The sequence below is a fragment of the Hemitrygon akajei genome, chromosome 9 (genome assembly GCF_048418815.1).
Source record: "Hemitrygon akajei chromosome 9, sHemAka1.3, whole genome shotgun sequence".
NCBI classification, from domain to species: domain Eukaryota; kingdom Metazoa; phylum Chordata; class Chondrichthyes; order Myliobatiformes; family Dasyatidae; genus Hemitrygon; species Hemitrygon akajei.
In genome coordinates this window covers 152,512,035-152,528,693 of record NC_133132.1, presented here as the reverse complement: position 1 = coordinate 152,528,693, position 16,659 = coordinate 152,512,035, and the positions used below count along the sequence as shown (strand labels likewise).

The window sequence follows — 16,659 nt, the reverse complement described above, 5'->3', positions numbered from 1 at the left end:
TTCATATGGGCAACTGGTCCCAGGATTCTGCTAAAGTTTCAGGATGCCCTTGGGGTGCATGATTGCAGTTTCATAATGACTATCTCTGTTGAATTATTCCATATCCTTGTGGAAAGTGGCTGATCTCAGTTTTTCATTAGTGTAGCCAATTGTGGATTTTATCAGAGAAGCAGATTGAATCAGTTGTTTTGTACTGGTGTGCACATATAACATCATCGAGGACCCCCCCACCGCCCAGGCCATGCTCTCTTCTTGCTGCTGCCATCAGAAAGAAGGCACAGGAGCCTCAGGATTCAAACCACCAGGTTCCGGAACAGTTACTACCCCTCAACCATTAGGTCCTTGAACCAAAGGAGATAACTGCACTCAACTTCACTTACCCCATCATTGAAATGTTCCCACAACCTATAGACTCACTTCCAAGAACTCTTCACGATATGTTCCAGATATTTATTGTTTATTTATCATTATTATACTTCTTTCTTTTTGTACTTGCACAATTTGTTGTCTTTTGCACACTGGTTGAACACCCAAATTTGTGTAGTCTTTCACTGATTCGTTTATTGTTACTATTCTATAGATTTTGCCTGCAAGAAAATGAATCACAGGGTTGCCTATGGCAACATGTATGTACTTTGATAATAAATTTACTTTGTACTTTGAACTTTATCAAATAATGACTTGAAGTTTCTCAGCTCATATATTCAAGAAAGGTAAATTCATTTCCTGTTGATTATTCTGTCTGTTTAGCTGTGAGATGAAAAGGTCCTAATAGTAAGCACACTCCTCTAAATTTAGTTGTTATATTCAGTTTCCTCTTATTCTACTCAGAAATACACCAAATTAATACCACTAATGGCAAAACCATTTTTTAAATTTATCAAATCAGTTTAGAAAATAGAAAATGTATAAAAAAAAAGAAAAGAAAAAAAAATTCAAATATGTGTTAGAAAATAATGAGATATCTGGTAACGGTGTAAATTGAACATGAACAATGGAAAAGGATGCAGAAGTATTCCTTTACAAAATCCAAGGTGATATTGCTTAGATGGAAAAGTAACATTGAACCTAACTGTTTTTCTATTTGATTATAAACTGTTGGTATTTTATATTATAAGAAGGTTTAAGAAGATCTATAATGGTAGTGTAGTGGTTAGCAGAACGCTTTACGGTACCAGCGAACTGGGTTCGATTCCCACCGCTGCCCGTAAGGAGTTTGTACATTCTCCCCATAACTGTGCGGCTTTCTGCTGGGGGGTCCGGTCTCCTCGCACTGTCCAAAGATATACCTTGGTCATTGTAAGTTGTCCCGTGATTAGGCTAGGGTTGAATGGGGTGTGGATGGCGTGGAAGGGTCTACTCCATGCTATATCTCAATCCAATCCAATCCATAAATTTAGCTACTATACTTTAAAATATTGAATGTATTTCTTGATGGTTCCATTTTTACTTTCTTTTAAAACTGATAATTTTAAATACAGTACTGAAGAGCACACTGATTGTGTTCACATTACGCTGCAACGTACTTAAAAGTGTTCACTCTGCAACTTGCTTTAAATGGTTTATTCAGGTCAATGTCCCTTTCATGTTGCTCTCCATGCCTTAACATGTTACAGTGTACATTACCTTTGGAAGATATCATAAATTTATTTAAAACTGAAGTTACTAAATTGCATAGCTCCATGTTGGCACATGCTCTAAATATAAATGCAGGCAAATGTAATTAATTTATTGATTTTAAGTAAAGAGTGTAAGGAGTTAATTATCTTGCAGAATGGTTTCACAGCTAGGATTAGGCGATTAGGTCATGAAGATGCATTGGACTGTAGTCATGAACCCTGTACTTCATCAGTTAGATTTGAAATGCACTAAGTTTTCTTGCAATTTCTCTGACTACATAGAGGGAGTTCACGACTATTAATGTATAAAGGCCACTGCAAAGTGAGAGGAAGGGGAAGATGAATGTCCAAGGAGAGGGGGCAAAATGATCCAGAGCGTGCGTGCTTCCCATCTCAGTTGATTGATCCACTACTGTCACAAACATTCTTACTTGAGTATGATTCTGGCTCAGACAGGGATATCAGATAACTTCCCCTCTTTTACTCCTATGTTCCCCTTGCAGTTTATATATGGGGGAGGGGGTTGGTCAGGGTAATGGAGAGAGAAAATGAGCAGAGTAGAGAGGGATCCAAGTACATTTGTTCATGAACTCAAAAGTTATCGTGTATCTGCAGAAAGCAGTTAGAAAGGTAAATAGTATACTAGACTTTAATGGGGGTTGGAATTTCAAAGAGGGAAGTTGTGTTTAATTGTCCACAATTGTGGCTGGGGCACCTGATGTACAAGTTTGGTCCCCTTGTCCAAGGATTGCAAGCAGTCTAGAAATCTGTTTGGCTGCTTACAGATGAGAAGATTGTTGCAACAGAAGTGGGTGAAAGCAGGTTAGTTATGTATATTTGGGGGGGGGGGGGTTATAAAAATAAAGGATAATTGTGATGATCTTGGGGGAATGGCAGATGTTTACACTACAGTGAAAGTACTGAGGCGAGTATGAGGGGTCATAGTTTAAAACTGAGAAGTGTAAAAAATGTTATCTCACACAGGGTAGTGTATTTCTGGAATTCTGTATTGGAGGTTGTGAAGAGCAGATCACTGGGGTTACTTAAAGGCGAGATAGATAACGCTTTGAAAGATTGTGTCATGGTCTTGGCACAGGAGAGCATTTGAGGCCTGGAGCAGATCAATAATTCCATTTATGGCAGGTCAGGCTTGAATGGCCTAATGCTGTTGTGATGTTTATTTGAGATCTCTGCTAGGATGAGAAATGCAGTTGTATAATATGCTGGTCATCAGTCACACCACATTATACGCTCTTTCTCACATAGCTGCATTTACACAATAACACTATATGTTCTTAAGCAATTTTAGTGTGAAATTCATGATGTTCATAAACAAAAAGTTTGTGTGCAGCTGGAAGGTGAATAGTTTATTGGAATTTCATGGGGGTTGGAGTTTAGAAGTTTCAGAGTGTGTTATCATGCTTTAGCAACTCTAGTGCCTTATGGTCTTATCGTTATCATAAGTATTGGTTTACTTGTGTCTCTTCATATCTCCAGAACAAAATTCCAAAACAATCGTTGCGTTTTGGAGCCCATGAAGAAAGTGGTAAAGGAAAGGGCATCTAGCAGGTTACTCGTAAACCTCACTGCGGGTTCCCCCTGATTCCCCACATTCCAAACTGTAAATGGAGCAGAATGACAAATCTGCACGCCGCAAAACTCAAAAGACCAGCCAGTAATCACCGCTCCGCGGGGTACTGACAATGTACAGGTTGCAATAAGCAAAGTTAAATTTGTGTTGATGTGCTCGGTGCTCTCTGAAGTGACGCTTAGCACCACTCCAAAATTTGCACACGTGTATTTCTCATCAAGACCCCAAATTAAACGTTAGGTCTTTCTACCTTTATATCAGAGAAATAAGGAAATTAAAGCTGAGATTGTTTCAATTCTGCAGTTATTAAATTTTGAATGAATTCAGAATTAAGAGTCTAAAGTTCTTTTGAAATCTTTTATTACTGTTGTAACTTATAACTTCTCTTATCTGTCAGAAGCATAGCTCTGGATTGGAAATTATTCTTACCTGCCTGAACTTAGATTCTTGCTTTGATATTTGTGTTTTCTTTCCTGATATTTTATTCTGTGGCCTGTAAAGCCTAACTGTTGGTGGGATCACAAAAAGAAGGTCTGCATGTCGTGTCAGTGCAGTCCCGTTGGTTCCATGTCACCTCGGTGTGACAAAGAAGGACAGTGCATCTGCAAGCCTGGCTTCATGGGGAAGCAGTGCAATCTCCACATGCAGCTCCATGAACAGAAGTACCAGAAGGATGTCCAACTGGCACAACCTGCTGAGAGCCCTCGGCGACGGTGGTGGACGACTCGCATTAGTGGATGTCCACGTGGTGCATACAAGCCTGGCACACCCTCCGCCAGTGGGGTAAAAAAAGCATCTGTGTGCCGTGGTCTTCATAACTATTGTGTGGATTGAAAAATTCTCACCACAGTTTTAAAGTAACATTGCACATTTTTCATAGAGTTACTGTCTGTCTTTTTAAGGTTTTACGTTTGGTTTTGAATGCAGTGCAAACTGATACTGTGAGACAGAAATGTCCTTGTGTGCTCATTATGCATGTGGTTTATAATCTGCTTTGAGATCTATTACGTTCATTTCAATTGTAGTATCATGTCTTCCTTCATCTACCCTCCTCCTCCTGTCCTCACCTATCACGTGCCATCTTATACCGTACTCCTCCTCCCCCCTCCAGCTTCTTAATCTGCATTCTGCCCCCTTCCTTCCCAGTCCTGGTGAAGGGTTTCATCCCAAAACTGTCTGTTTATTCCTCTCCATAGATGCTGCCTGACCTGCTGAGTTCTTCCAGCACTTTGTGTGCATTACTCAAAAAAAAAATCATTTGCTGGGAGCACAGTGCTACGTTAAGTGAATTTGGACAAGTTTAGTACAATTTCTATAGAGTAAGCTGCTGCAAAATTGTTCAGCTAGTGTAGGGTGTGACAAGGCAAGGGTCATAGGTGTTGTAACTTTGTAGCTGCTCGATCAACTGGTCAGCAGATGAACAGGTGAATAGAATAAATATTAAAGTTCATTATATGACCATTCTAATGTTAGTTTGAAATACTAGCTATAGAGCAATGCAAAGGCCTAAACTCTACTCCTTCCCATTTGCCCTTCTGGCCTGTGCTGATAGATTCTGATCATGGTTGACCTGTCCGAGGCCTCCACTTCTCGTCTGTGTCAGTTCCACGTGGCTTTTGGTTCTCCTTTTATTTCCAAACATTTACCTAGCTTCCCCTCAAGTACCTCTGGAGCTCCTGCCTCTGCAACCCTTTGAGGAAGAGCATTCCAAGGACTGTCACTCTCTGGAGAAGGAGTTTCTACATACCTGTGTTAAATGGCTGCTCTCCTCCCTTCCCCTGTTTATACATGTGTCCCCTTGTTTGAGGCTCAATTTAGTCCATTGTCATTATGCACCCTTTGGATCCTGTATGTTTCAATAAGATGACTCCTCGTTCTTTTAAATTCCAGAAGTATTGGTCAAATTATTTCAGCTGTTCATGATTATACAACCCTCTTTTTTTTTTGTGGCACAGTATGGTAACAGGCCCTCCACCCAATACACCCATGACCCCAATTAATCTACAAACCTGTACTTCTTTGGAAGGTGGCAGGAAACCCACACAGTCACCGGGAGAACGTACAAACTCCTTATAGACAGCAGCAGTGATATTGAATGAAAGGGCGAGCTTGGGTTGGGGTGACAATTGGCCCAGTCCTGCCGTTATTTTCTTTTGTCATTGTGACTGATTTTACAGTACTTGACATGGAGTAATAAAGTCCTGGAAAAGGGTGCTTGACACTTGAACTTTGTGTTTATGATTATGGTTCAAAGGTCACCATGTTAAAGGTAGTGCTAAGGAATCCTCAGCAAATGGATCAGAAATTTAAAAAAAAAATACATACCTTGATGAGTCTGCCTGGAACACCTAGACTCTGAGTGCCAGTCTGTTTAGTGGTGGAGCTGGCAAGTTCTACCCTCCCATAACTAGCTGACAGCAATGGGATGTTCTCTGTCAAAGGCAGCAAATAAGTGAAGTTTGAATCTCTGCAACAACAAAAAGCTAGTGGTGTTTCTATACAGTTCCTCCGCTGTGCGGTTTGAATTAATATCACCCTTAGGAAATAACATGCTGTTTAAGATTTGAGTAATGCAGCATTTTTCATTCATAAAGATTCTGGGAAAGTACCTGTATCTGGGAAAATAAATGTATCACCGGCACTAGCTACTTTTATAGGGCATTTTATTGAGTCTCACTGGAGTGAATAACTTAACAAAGCAAGTGATTATAGGCGCCCTATACAATCTAAACTTCCAGCATTAGTCAGAGAAATATCTGGTAATAATGAGAATGAACAATTATAATATATGAACTGTTCAGAGCTCATCCTTTTATTCACAATGCACAACATCTGGTTTGGCATGCTTATGTCTCAAGTCAAATTTACTGCTTTTATAGTATATGAGCCATTTAAGGTATTACTTCCTCAGTAAAAGTGATTTTTTTTTTTGTATTTTGTATTACTCTTTAAAAAAAAGTGCAAAATAATTGAAGTGTTGTGCTGTAAGGAGATTGGGATGTTTAGCTTATGCCTGGAGAAATGAATTGAAATATTTGGAAGTTTTTGTTGCTTTTAAGTTTGAAAACTTATGCTTTTGCATGGTGTGAAGTGAATTGCAATGGCTAAATTCAATGATATGCTGCATTCATTTCCAGAGTTACAATGATACCAACAACATTGGGTGGGATTATGGATGGAAATTCACTGCTGATTGTCCTCTTATCTTCAGTGTCTCTTCAACTTCCATATCTGTGAACTGCAGTCATTTTAAAACCGGTGGTTTAAGCTGTTTGTAGTTTGTATCTCTGAAGTGACTGCCTGTGTCAAGAGAAGTAAAATACGATGACCCTAAAGTGCACACTAGCCACTGATATGCATGTACGTTCTCACAAGTATGATATATACCTCAATTGCACACCTCTCCTAAATCTCTCACATAAACAAGCAAGTGTTCTTCCAGTGAACCAACGGTAAAGGTAATATGTATATATTTAAATAAAAGATATACAAGTCAGGAGCAGAAGATTGAACTTGCTCCTCCATTCAACAAAATCGTGGCTGATCAGATTGTGATCTCATTTCAACATATCTGCCAGCCTCTAAGTTATCAAAAAATCATGGAAACATAGAAAACCTACAGCACAATACAGGTCCTTCAGCCATCAAAGCTGCGCCAAGCATGTCTCTACCTTAGAACTATCTAGGCTTTACCCATAGCCCTCTGTTTTTCTAAGCTCCATGTAGCCATCCAGGCGTCTCTTAAAAGACCCTATCGTTTCCACCTCCAACGCTGCTGCCGGCAGCCCATTCCACATACTCACCGCTCTCTGAGTAAAAAAACCTACCCCTGACATCTCCTCTGTACCTTCTTCCAAGCACCTTAAAACTGTGCCCTCTCCTATTAGCCATTTCAGCCCTGGGAAAAGCCTCTGATTATCCACACGATCAATGCCTCTCATTACTTTGTATACCTCTATCAGGTCACCTCTCATCCTCTGCCGATCCAAGGAGAAAAGGCCAAGTTCATTCAGCTTATTCACATAAGGCATGCTCCCCAATCCAAGCAACATCCTCGTGAATCTCCTCTGCACCCTTTCTATGGTTTCCATATCCTTCCTATAATGAGGCGACCAGAACTGAGCACAGTACTCCAAGTGGGGTCTGACCAGGGTCCTATATAGCTGCAACATTACCTCTTGTCTCTTAAACTCAATCCCACGATTGATGAAGGCCAATGCATCGTATGCCTTCTTAACCAGAGTCAACCTGCGCAGCAACTTTGAGTGTCCTATGGACTTGGACCCCAAGATCCCTCTGATCCTCCACACTGCCAAGAGTCTTACCATTAATACTATATTCTGCCATCATATTTGACCTACCAAAATGAACCACCTCACATTTATCTGGGTTGAACTCCATTTGCCACTTCTCAGCCTAGTTTTGCATCCTATCAATATCCCATTGTAACCTCCACACTATCCACAACCTTTGTGTCATCAGCAAATGTACTAACCCATCCCTCCACTTCCTCATCCAGGTCATTTATAAAAAAACACAAAGAGTAGGGGTCCCAGAACAGATCCCTGAGGCACACCACTGGTCACCAGCCTCCATGCAGTATATGACTGGTCTACAACCACTCTTTGCCTTCTGTGGGCAAGCCAGTTCTGGATCCACAAAGCAATGACCCCCCCGGATCCTATGCCTCCTTACTTTCTCAATAATCCTTCCATGGGGTACCTTATCAAATGCCTTGCTGAAATCTATGAATACTACATCTACGGCTCTACCTTCATCAATGTGCTTAGTCACATCCTTGAAAAATTCAATCAGGTTCATAAGACATGACCTACCTTTGACAAAGCCATGCTGACTATTCCTAATCATATTATGACTCTCCAAATGTTCATAAATCCTGCCTCTCAGGATGTTCTCCATCAATTTACCAACCACCGAAGTAAGACCCACTGGCCAATAATTTCCTGGGCTATCTCTACTCCCTTTCTTGAATAAGGGAACAACATCTGCAACCTTCCAATCCTCCATAACATCTCCTGCCATCATTGATGATGCAAAGATTATCGCCAGAGGATCAGCAATCTCCTTCCTTGCTTCCCACAGTAGCCTCGGGTACATTCCGTCCGGCCTCAGTGACTTATCCAACTTGATGCTTTCCAAAAGCTCCAGCACATCCTTTTTCTTAATATCTATATTCTCAAGCTTTTCCGTCCACTGCAAGTCATTTCTACAATCACTTAGATCCTTTTCCGTAGTGAATACTGAAGCAAGGTATTCATTAAGTACCTCCGCTATTTCGTCTGGTTCCATGCACACTTTTCCATTGTCACACTTGATTGGTCCAATTCTCTCACATCTTATCCTCTTGCTCTTCACATACTTCTAGGACACCTTGGGGTTTTCCTTAGTCCTGTCCGCCAAGACCTTCTCATGGCCCCTTTTGGCTCTCCTAATTTCATTCTTAAGCTCCTTCCTGCTAGCCTTATTATCTTCTAGATACATATCATTGCCTTGTTTTTTGAACCTTTCGTAAGCTCTTCTTTTCTTGACTAGATTTGCAACAACCTTTGTGCACCACGGATCTTGTACCCTACCATCCTTCCCAAGTTTCATTGGAACGTACCTACTCAGAACCCCACGCAAATATCCCCTGAACATTTGCCACATTTCTTCGGTACGTTTCCCTGAGAACATCTGTTTCCAATTTATGCTTCCAAGTTCCTGCCTGGTAGCCTCATATTTCCCCTTACTCCAATTAAACATTTCCTTAACTTGTCTGTTCCTATCCCTCTACAAAGCTATGGTAAAGGAGATAGAATTGTGATCTCTATCTCCAAAATGCTCTCCCACTGAGAGACCTGACCAGGTTCATTTCCCAATACCAGATCAAGTACAGCCTCTTCTCTTGTAGGCTTATCTATATATTGTGTCAAGAAACCTTACTGAACACGCCTAACAAACTTCACCCCATCTAAACCCCTGACTCTAGGGAGATGCCAATCAATATTTGGTAAATTAAAATCTCCTACCACAACAACCCTGTTATTATTACTCCTTTCCAGAATCAGTTGGCTTTTCATTGAAAATTTTCAGTTGGTCAGCTTCCAATACACTTTGAGTTTCAAAAGAGTTCCGGGAGTTACATAAGACTGACAGACAGAAAGGCATACTTTATTGATCCCGAGGGAAATTGGGTTTCGTTACAGCCACGCCAACCAAGAATAGTGTAGAAATATAGCAATATAAAACCATAAATAATTAAATAATAATAAGTTAATCATGCCAAGTGGAAATAAGTCCAGGACCAGCCTATTGGCTCAGGGTGTCTGACACTCCGAGGGAGGAGTTGTAAAGTTTGATGGCCACAGGCAGGAATGACTTCCTATGACGCTCAGTGTTACATCTCGGTGGAATGAGTCTCTGGCTGAATGAACTCCTGTGCCTAACCAGTACATTATGGAGTGGATGGGAGTCATTGTCCAAGATGGCATGCAACTTGGACAGCATCCTCTTTTCAGACACTGCCGTCAGAGAGTCCAGTTCCAGCCCCACAACATCACTGGCCTTACGAATGAGTTTGTTGATTCTGTTGGTGTCTGCTACCCTCAGCCTGCTGCCCTAGCACACAACAGCAAACATGATAGCACTGGCCACCACAGCCTCGTAGAACATCCTCAGCATCGTCCGGCAGATGTTAAAGGACCTCAGTCTCCTCAGGAAATAGAGATGGCTCTGACCCTTCTTGTAGACAGCCTCAGTGTTCTTTGACCAGTTCAGTTTATTGTCAATTCGTATCCCCAGGTATTTGTAATCCTCCACCATGTCCACATCATCTCTGCCTTAGCTGGACACCTCCTTATATTTTCAGGTCCTAGTTCTGAGATTCTCCAACCAGAGGACACATTTGCAAAGACCTGTCAAGCAGTTGCAGAGGATGTTTCAAATAGTGGGAGAGTCTAGGATCAGAGGGTACAGCCTCAGAACAGAAAGACATCTCTTTAGAACAGAGATGAGGAGGAAGTTCTTTTGCCAGAGGGTGGTAAACTGTCAAATTCATTGTCACAGCCAGCCAAGTCATTTGGTAATTTAAAGCAGAGGTTGATAGGTTACAGGGAGAAGACAGGAGAATGGGGTTGAGAGGGAAAATAGATCAGCCATCGTCGAATGGTGGAGAAGACTTGATGGACAGATTGGTCTCATTCTTCTCCTATATCTTATGGTCTTACAGGACAAAACAATTGGGTAATAGCAAGTTATTTTAAGCAGTTACTTTATAAAGCTGGGTAGAGACAAGCAAGATGTGTGATAACGGCAGGAAAAAGGGGGGATGCACTTAGCTTCCTGATATACATGTAATTCTTCTTCTTCTTTTCTATACCTATATGAGTGTGTGTGTATTAAAAGCTTGGGGTAAATATTTGTCCATGGTCACTTGGCATAAAGGCGTACAACAGAAACAATTGAGTATTGTACTCCACTTCCAAACTTCAGGAAATTCAGAAGCTGAAGGTTGTAATACAAAATTCCAATCCTCTAATTTATACCTGCTTAATTATCACACATTTTGCGTATTTTTCCCATTTTAAATTCCTGAATCTTGCTTAATAATGGAACTGCCTACATCAGCTTGTCATTTCCTACTTCTCCCGATGGTTTTGCAGTGGGCAACTCATCACCTTTATTACTGGCTCAGTTGTCTTGTATATCTGTATGGACAATTGAGGAAATACATGCATATCTTCATGTTAGCAATGTGTTTCATCATAAGTGAAGTTCCAGGCCATTGAGGCACTCATTTAGTGGTACAGAAAATCTATCTATAAACAAAATTTCTTGGGCTAATTTGACTGAAAATTCATAATTAATCTTATCCATCACCCTCAAAAACATAACTAAAGCCCAATTGTGATAGGCCGAGTGAATAGCAATTTAAGTATTGAAATTTCAATCTGATTATTTAACATTATTATAGTCTCTTTCCAAAATGTACAATGATTCTTAATAGAAATGGAATATTACAACTGTTTATCAATAACATTTTTCTTAGAGAAAAGCTTTATCATCTAACTTCATGGAATAGCATTGTAGATCCATTAGTGCTGTGATAGAAGTCATACATTGTTCAACATGTGGCACGTCTTTAAAATGTCATACAGTTATTTGGTAAGAGGAAAGAAAGCACCCAGGCAATTGGGAAAAGCTTAAAGGGCAGTTCTCTAGCCTTATCAACCGAAGCAACAAAAAGAAATAAAAAATGTAACTCAAGCCATGAAACTTTGACCTCACTTTATGTTTGAACTTTGTTGTGTTATGGTGTAGAATTACCACCCTAGCAACAGAAAATAATAATGCTTTGCACATAACATTAAGCTATGATGCTTTAAAAAGTAATTTATTTCTGATACATGTGATATTGACTTTTTTTAAAAACTTTTATATCAATCAGACTTGTCAAGTTGACCCCAAAACAGGAATAATTTGAACACATCATTATGATTTTAACAAATTGATTAACACATTGGTTATAGTAGTGGGCAGATAATTATCAAGAGCATGAATCTTCAATCTAAATCAGCATTAGCAAAGCATGGTTTAAGCAAATGCGTGCTTCTTAAACAAAATGTGTGGTATTGGTTCATTGCAGTTTTATTTCATTTCCTCGCTATTTAATTGTGATTTATTCTGCTGACTAATTTTACAATTCCTTATGGAACGCTGCAGATCCCATCACTGAAAATCAAAATTTTGGTTTTGCTAATCTTTGATACATTTTTACTTATATTTTACAGAGTTCAACTTATTATCTGCATTCTTCAAGAGGCTGCGTTCCTTGTAATTGCAATTCATTTGGATCCAAATCTTTTGACTGTAACGATAAAGGGCAATGCAAATGTCAGCCTGGAGTGACAGGTCTCAAATGTGACAGATGTGCTGTTGGCTTCTACAACTTTCAGGAAGGAGGATGTATCCGTATGTAACTTTATTTAGTTACTTTTTCCAGAGAAGCATAATGTATAATTAGTAGTATAACACTTTTGGGGACTAAAAGTTAATGCTTTGATTATTATATTATTAAAAATATATGCCATAATAAACCAGAATACTTTATAATATGTTTGATAAGATCTAGTAATTGAAGCTCTGCACCCCCTTAAAATAGGCTGTTTAAGTAACAAAAGGTATTGGAATCTGGGAATAGGAATGTACTGTTTATTGGATGAAGACCAGTGTTCATACAGTGGATAAATACTAACACTGAAAGGTTAAGCCAAATGTTCAGTTGTTTTCTATGTTAAGTCTGTGGCGCTGTTTCTGTCGTCAATAGGATTGTTATAGTCTCAGCTTTTGATCTGGGATTGTTGCCTTGAGAATGATGACGGAAGGTTATGAAAATGTGGCCAATGTTAAGTGTTATCATTTCAGCTAAGGATCAGATTGCATGTCTGTCTTTTTGTTAAGAGAATATGGATGGAATTTAGATCCCAATAAAGGAAGGGAGCGACATTATTTTGACTCGTTTCAATAAATACACTACTGCTTGATCTCTAAAACTTCCATTGCATCAGTCATTGGCAAACTCAGCATGATGGCTGAATGAGTTCATGCCAACCGCAATGCCCACCCAGCTCGACCCAGTATCTTGTGTTTGGTCCATATCCTGCTCCTCCATGTGCCTATCCAAGTGTTTATTAAATGATGCCATTGTATCTGCCTCAACCACTTCCTCTGTTAACTCGTTCCCTATCCTCACTAGCTTCCATGTAGAAAAGTTGCCATTCAGATGCCTTTTAAATCTTTCCCCTCTCATGGTAAATCTATGCCTCCCCTGCCCTGGGGAAAACACTGTTAACATCCATCTTATCAATTGCTCTCATAATCTCTATAAATTTACCTTGCATTCTCTTATGCTCCAAGGAATGAAGACCTAGTCTTGCTTGTAAGTTAGACGCTCTGGTCCCCTCACCATCCACTGTTCTCTGAACTCTTTCCAGTTTAACCATGTCTTTGCTACAACAGGTTGACCAAAGCTGAGCACAGTACTCCAAGTGTGTTCTTACCAAAGACTTGTATAACTATAATCTAATACTCTTATACTCAATGTGCTGACTGATGAAGTCCAAAATGCAAAACACCTTTTACATTGCCCTATTTACATCTGACAATACTTTCAACAAATACGCACTTGTACTCCCAGCTCCCCCTGTTCCAGAGTGCCCTGCCATTCATGGTGTAACTACTGCACTGGTTTGACATCGCAAGATGCACCATCTCTGACTTTCCTGTATCAAAATTCTTTTGCCACTCCTCTGCCTGCTTCCCTAACTGATGAAGATGCCCTCTGTAGTCTATGTTAGCCTTCCTCAGTATCAACCACACCTGGTAATTTCTATCATCCACAAGCTTACTTATCAAGCCTTGTGCACTCACATCTAAATCATTTACCTACATAGTAAATTGAAGGGATTCCCAACACTGATTCCCCCGCGGCACACTGCTAGACACTGGCCTCCATTCCGAGAAGCAATCTTCAACCACTGATTCGATATTGGCCCCAACCTCAAGGCCAGTATCGAATCCACCTACCTACTTCTCCCTGGATTCCATGGAACCTAATCTTGCAGACCAGCCTTCCATGCAAAACCTTGTCAAAAGCTTGCTGAGGTCTATTTGGACTTTCCTGCCTGACCCTTCACTCCCCTATCCTTTTCAAGCTTTTACATCAAAAAAAAATTCTGTAAGATTCATCAAGCATGATTTTTCATGCACAAAGTCACATTGACTCCTCCTACTCAAACTCTTGTCTATCTAAATGCTGTTAGATCCTGTCCCTTAAAATTCCCTACACTATCTTCACCACCACTGCTGTCAGCCTAGTCTGTAATACCTCGGCTTATCCCTATGCCATTCTTAAACAATGGAACAACATAGACACTTGCCAATCTTTGGGAACTTTGCCAGAGGCTAGTGATGATCTCCGCAGGCCTGAGCAATTTCTTTAGCCTTCCACGATGTCTAGGGATAGCCATGGTCAGGCTCTGGGACATCCTCAGACTTTGTGGTAAGTTAAAAAAGAAATTAGTTAGAAAAAATTAGTTATATGGAGAATGGTGGGTACATGGAATGCCCTGCCAGCGATGATGGTAGAGGCAGATACTTCAGGAAGATTTAAGAAACTCCTAGGCACATGGATGATAGAAAAATGGAGGGTTAGGTAGGAGGGAAGGGTTAGATTTTTCTTAGAGTAGGTTAAAATGTTGGCACAACATTGTGAGCCAAATGGCACCTTGATTTGTAAGGCTGTAAATACCATCCTCCCTGGTAATAAGAACGTCCTCTAACATATCTCCACTTGTTTCTCTTGTCTCTTTCGCACGCGTGATTTTCTTTTCAGTAAACAGCAAGGAGAAATATTCATTAAAAATCCAGCCCATCTCCTATGGCTCGAGGCATAAGCAGCCCTGCTGATCTCTGAGGGGACTTTCTTTCTCTCTAGCCACCCTTTTATTATAGCTGTAGATCGTATTTGAGATTTTCTTTAATGCTACCTGCTAGATCCATCTCATACACTCATTTTACCCTCCTGGTTTCCCACTTAACTGTATTCTTAATATTTTTGTACTTATCATCAAGAGATTCACTCATCCCTGTCCTCCTCTGCCCAATGTATTCTTCCTTCTTTTTCTTGACCAGAGCCTCATTATTCCTCTTGTCATCCATGGTTCTTTAAAATGTCTGATCGTTATTGCATGCTGATTGAAGTTTTTTAGGCAGAGATTCTTTTTATGTGTGTTGACACCCCAGCAGATCAGACACCACATATGTCATTGCCGTCTCACCCAAATTGTTATTTATACCACAAGAAAAACAGTGAAACAAGGCAAGATTTGAAACTGTAGTGGAAACTGAAGGACTAATGCCCCCAGCTCTCACAGACCGAAGAGATGAAGAGAGTGTGTTGATGAAAAGGCTTTGGCAGTGATTTCATTCGTCACACCAGCCGTCTTTTCAATTTTGATGTTACCAGCCATGTGCAATGTTTTCATAAGCTTTTTGCAGGGCCATTAGAATCAAGGCAGGAGTTAGGGTGCTTATGGTCATAATATGATATAATTTTGGGGTGCTTTTTAAAAATAGCAATGGATGTGGTGAATGTTTTTAATACTTATTTACCTGAACTAAAATAAGTTATACCAGGAAGAAAATACATTTGCAGTTTATTTGTAGATTATCTTTTTTATAAACGTGTATAGATGGCATTTGTTCTTTCCATTATTAAAAGGTGCTGTGAAGTGTAGAAATGAAGTGATCTACCAATCAGTTAAGAGGTTAGCAATACAGAGCAATTCACTTGAAGTTAAGCTGCAGGATAAATACACTTCTTTGAAAGGCATTATTCTACCCTAATAGGCATTAACAAATCATCACAAGCACATTTGCTGAAAGTTAGATGGTGAAATTGTAACCGTACATTTTTAGCATTTGATTGCAATCAAGCAGCAACATTATGTGAAGATCAAATAATAGATAGAATTGTAGGGCCATAGTGGACTGAGCTTCAGGTGCTAAGGCACAAAATTAAAATTTTTTGTTGAGGTTTCTAGTTGATATTTTGGGCCAAGACCCTTCATGCCAAACAGTCTTGGCCCAAAATGTTGATTGTTTATTCCTCTCCATAGATGCTGCCTGATCTGCTGAGTTCCTTCAATATTTAGCATGTATTACTTTGGATTTCTAACATCTGCTCAGTCTCTTGTGTTTTTAAGTTTTCTAGGCTATGGTGGGTACTTGGATTGCAGTATATAAAAATTAAAATTAATAGATACGTTATTGTATTGCAAGGTTTTAGGTGACTTTGTAAATCATTATTTGTAGCATAATGAATAACTGATATGTCAATTACAGCATTAGATTACTTGAAATCGATTCTCTGATATCTGCTATAATTTATATTGGTGGTCTCCTACTGTTGTAGTCCATCTACTTCAAGATTCGGTGTGTTGCATTCAGAGATGCTCTTAGACCACACGATGTAGGAGCAGAAGTAGGCCATTTGGCCCTTTGAGTCTGCTCCACCATTCAATCATGTGCTGATCCAACTCTTCCAGTCCTTCCCATTCCCCTGCTTTCACCCCATACCCTTTGATGTCCTGGCAAATCAAGAACCTATCTATCTCTGCCTTAAATGCACCCAATGATTTGGCTTCCACAGCTGTTTGTGGCAACAAATTCCACAGATTTACCACCCTCTGACTGAAGTAATTTCTCCGCATCTCTGTTCTTAATGGACGTCCTTCAATCCTGAAGTTGTGCTCTCTTGTACTAGAGCTCATGCCCTCTTGTCCTTTTCTGCCCACAGTTATTGTAATGCATGGCTGTTTAAGTTATTATTGGCACCCTGTCAGCTTGAACCAGCCTGGCCATTCACTTCTGTCCTCTCTCATCAACAGG

The 16,659-nt window shown here is 40.0% G+C and overlaps 1 protein-coding gene across 2 annotated transcripts in view; it reads left to right on the top strand.

The window, feature by feature from the left end:
* Nucleotides 1–16,659, top strand: part of lama2 (laminin, alpha 2) — a 374,730-nt gene that overhangs the window by 219,198 nt on the left and 138,873 nt on the right. For both annotated transcript variants that reach the window (XM_073057306.1, XM_073057305.1), the window contains exon 21: nucleotides 12,000–12,180. In XM_073057306.1, coding sequence (XP_072913407.1) covers nucleotides 12,000–12,180 — 181 coding nt within the window. The remainder of the gene's footprint in view (nucleotides 1–11,999; nucleotides 12,181–16,659) is intronic.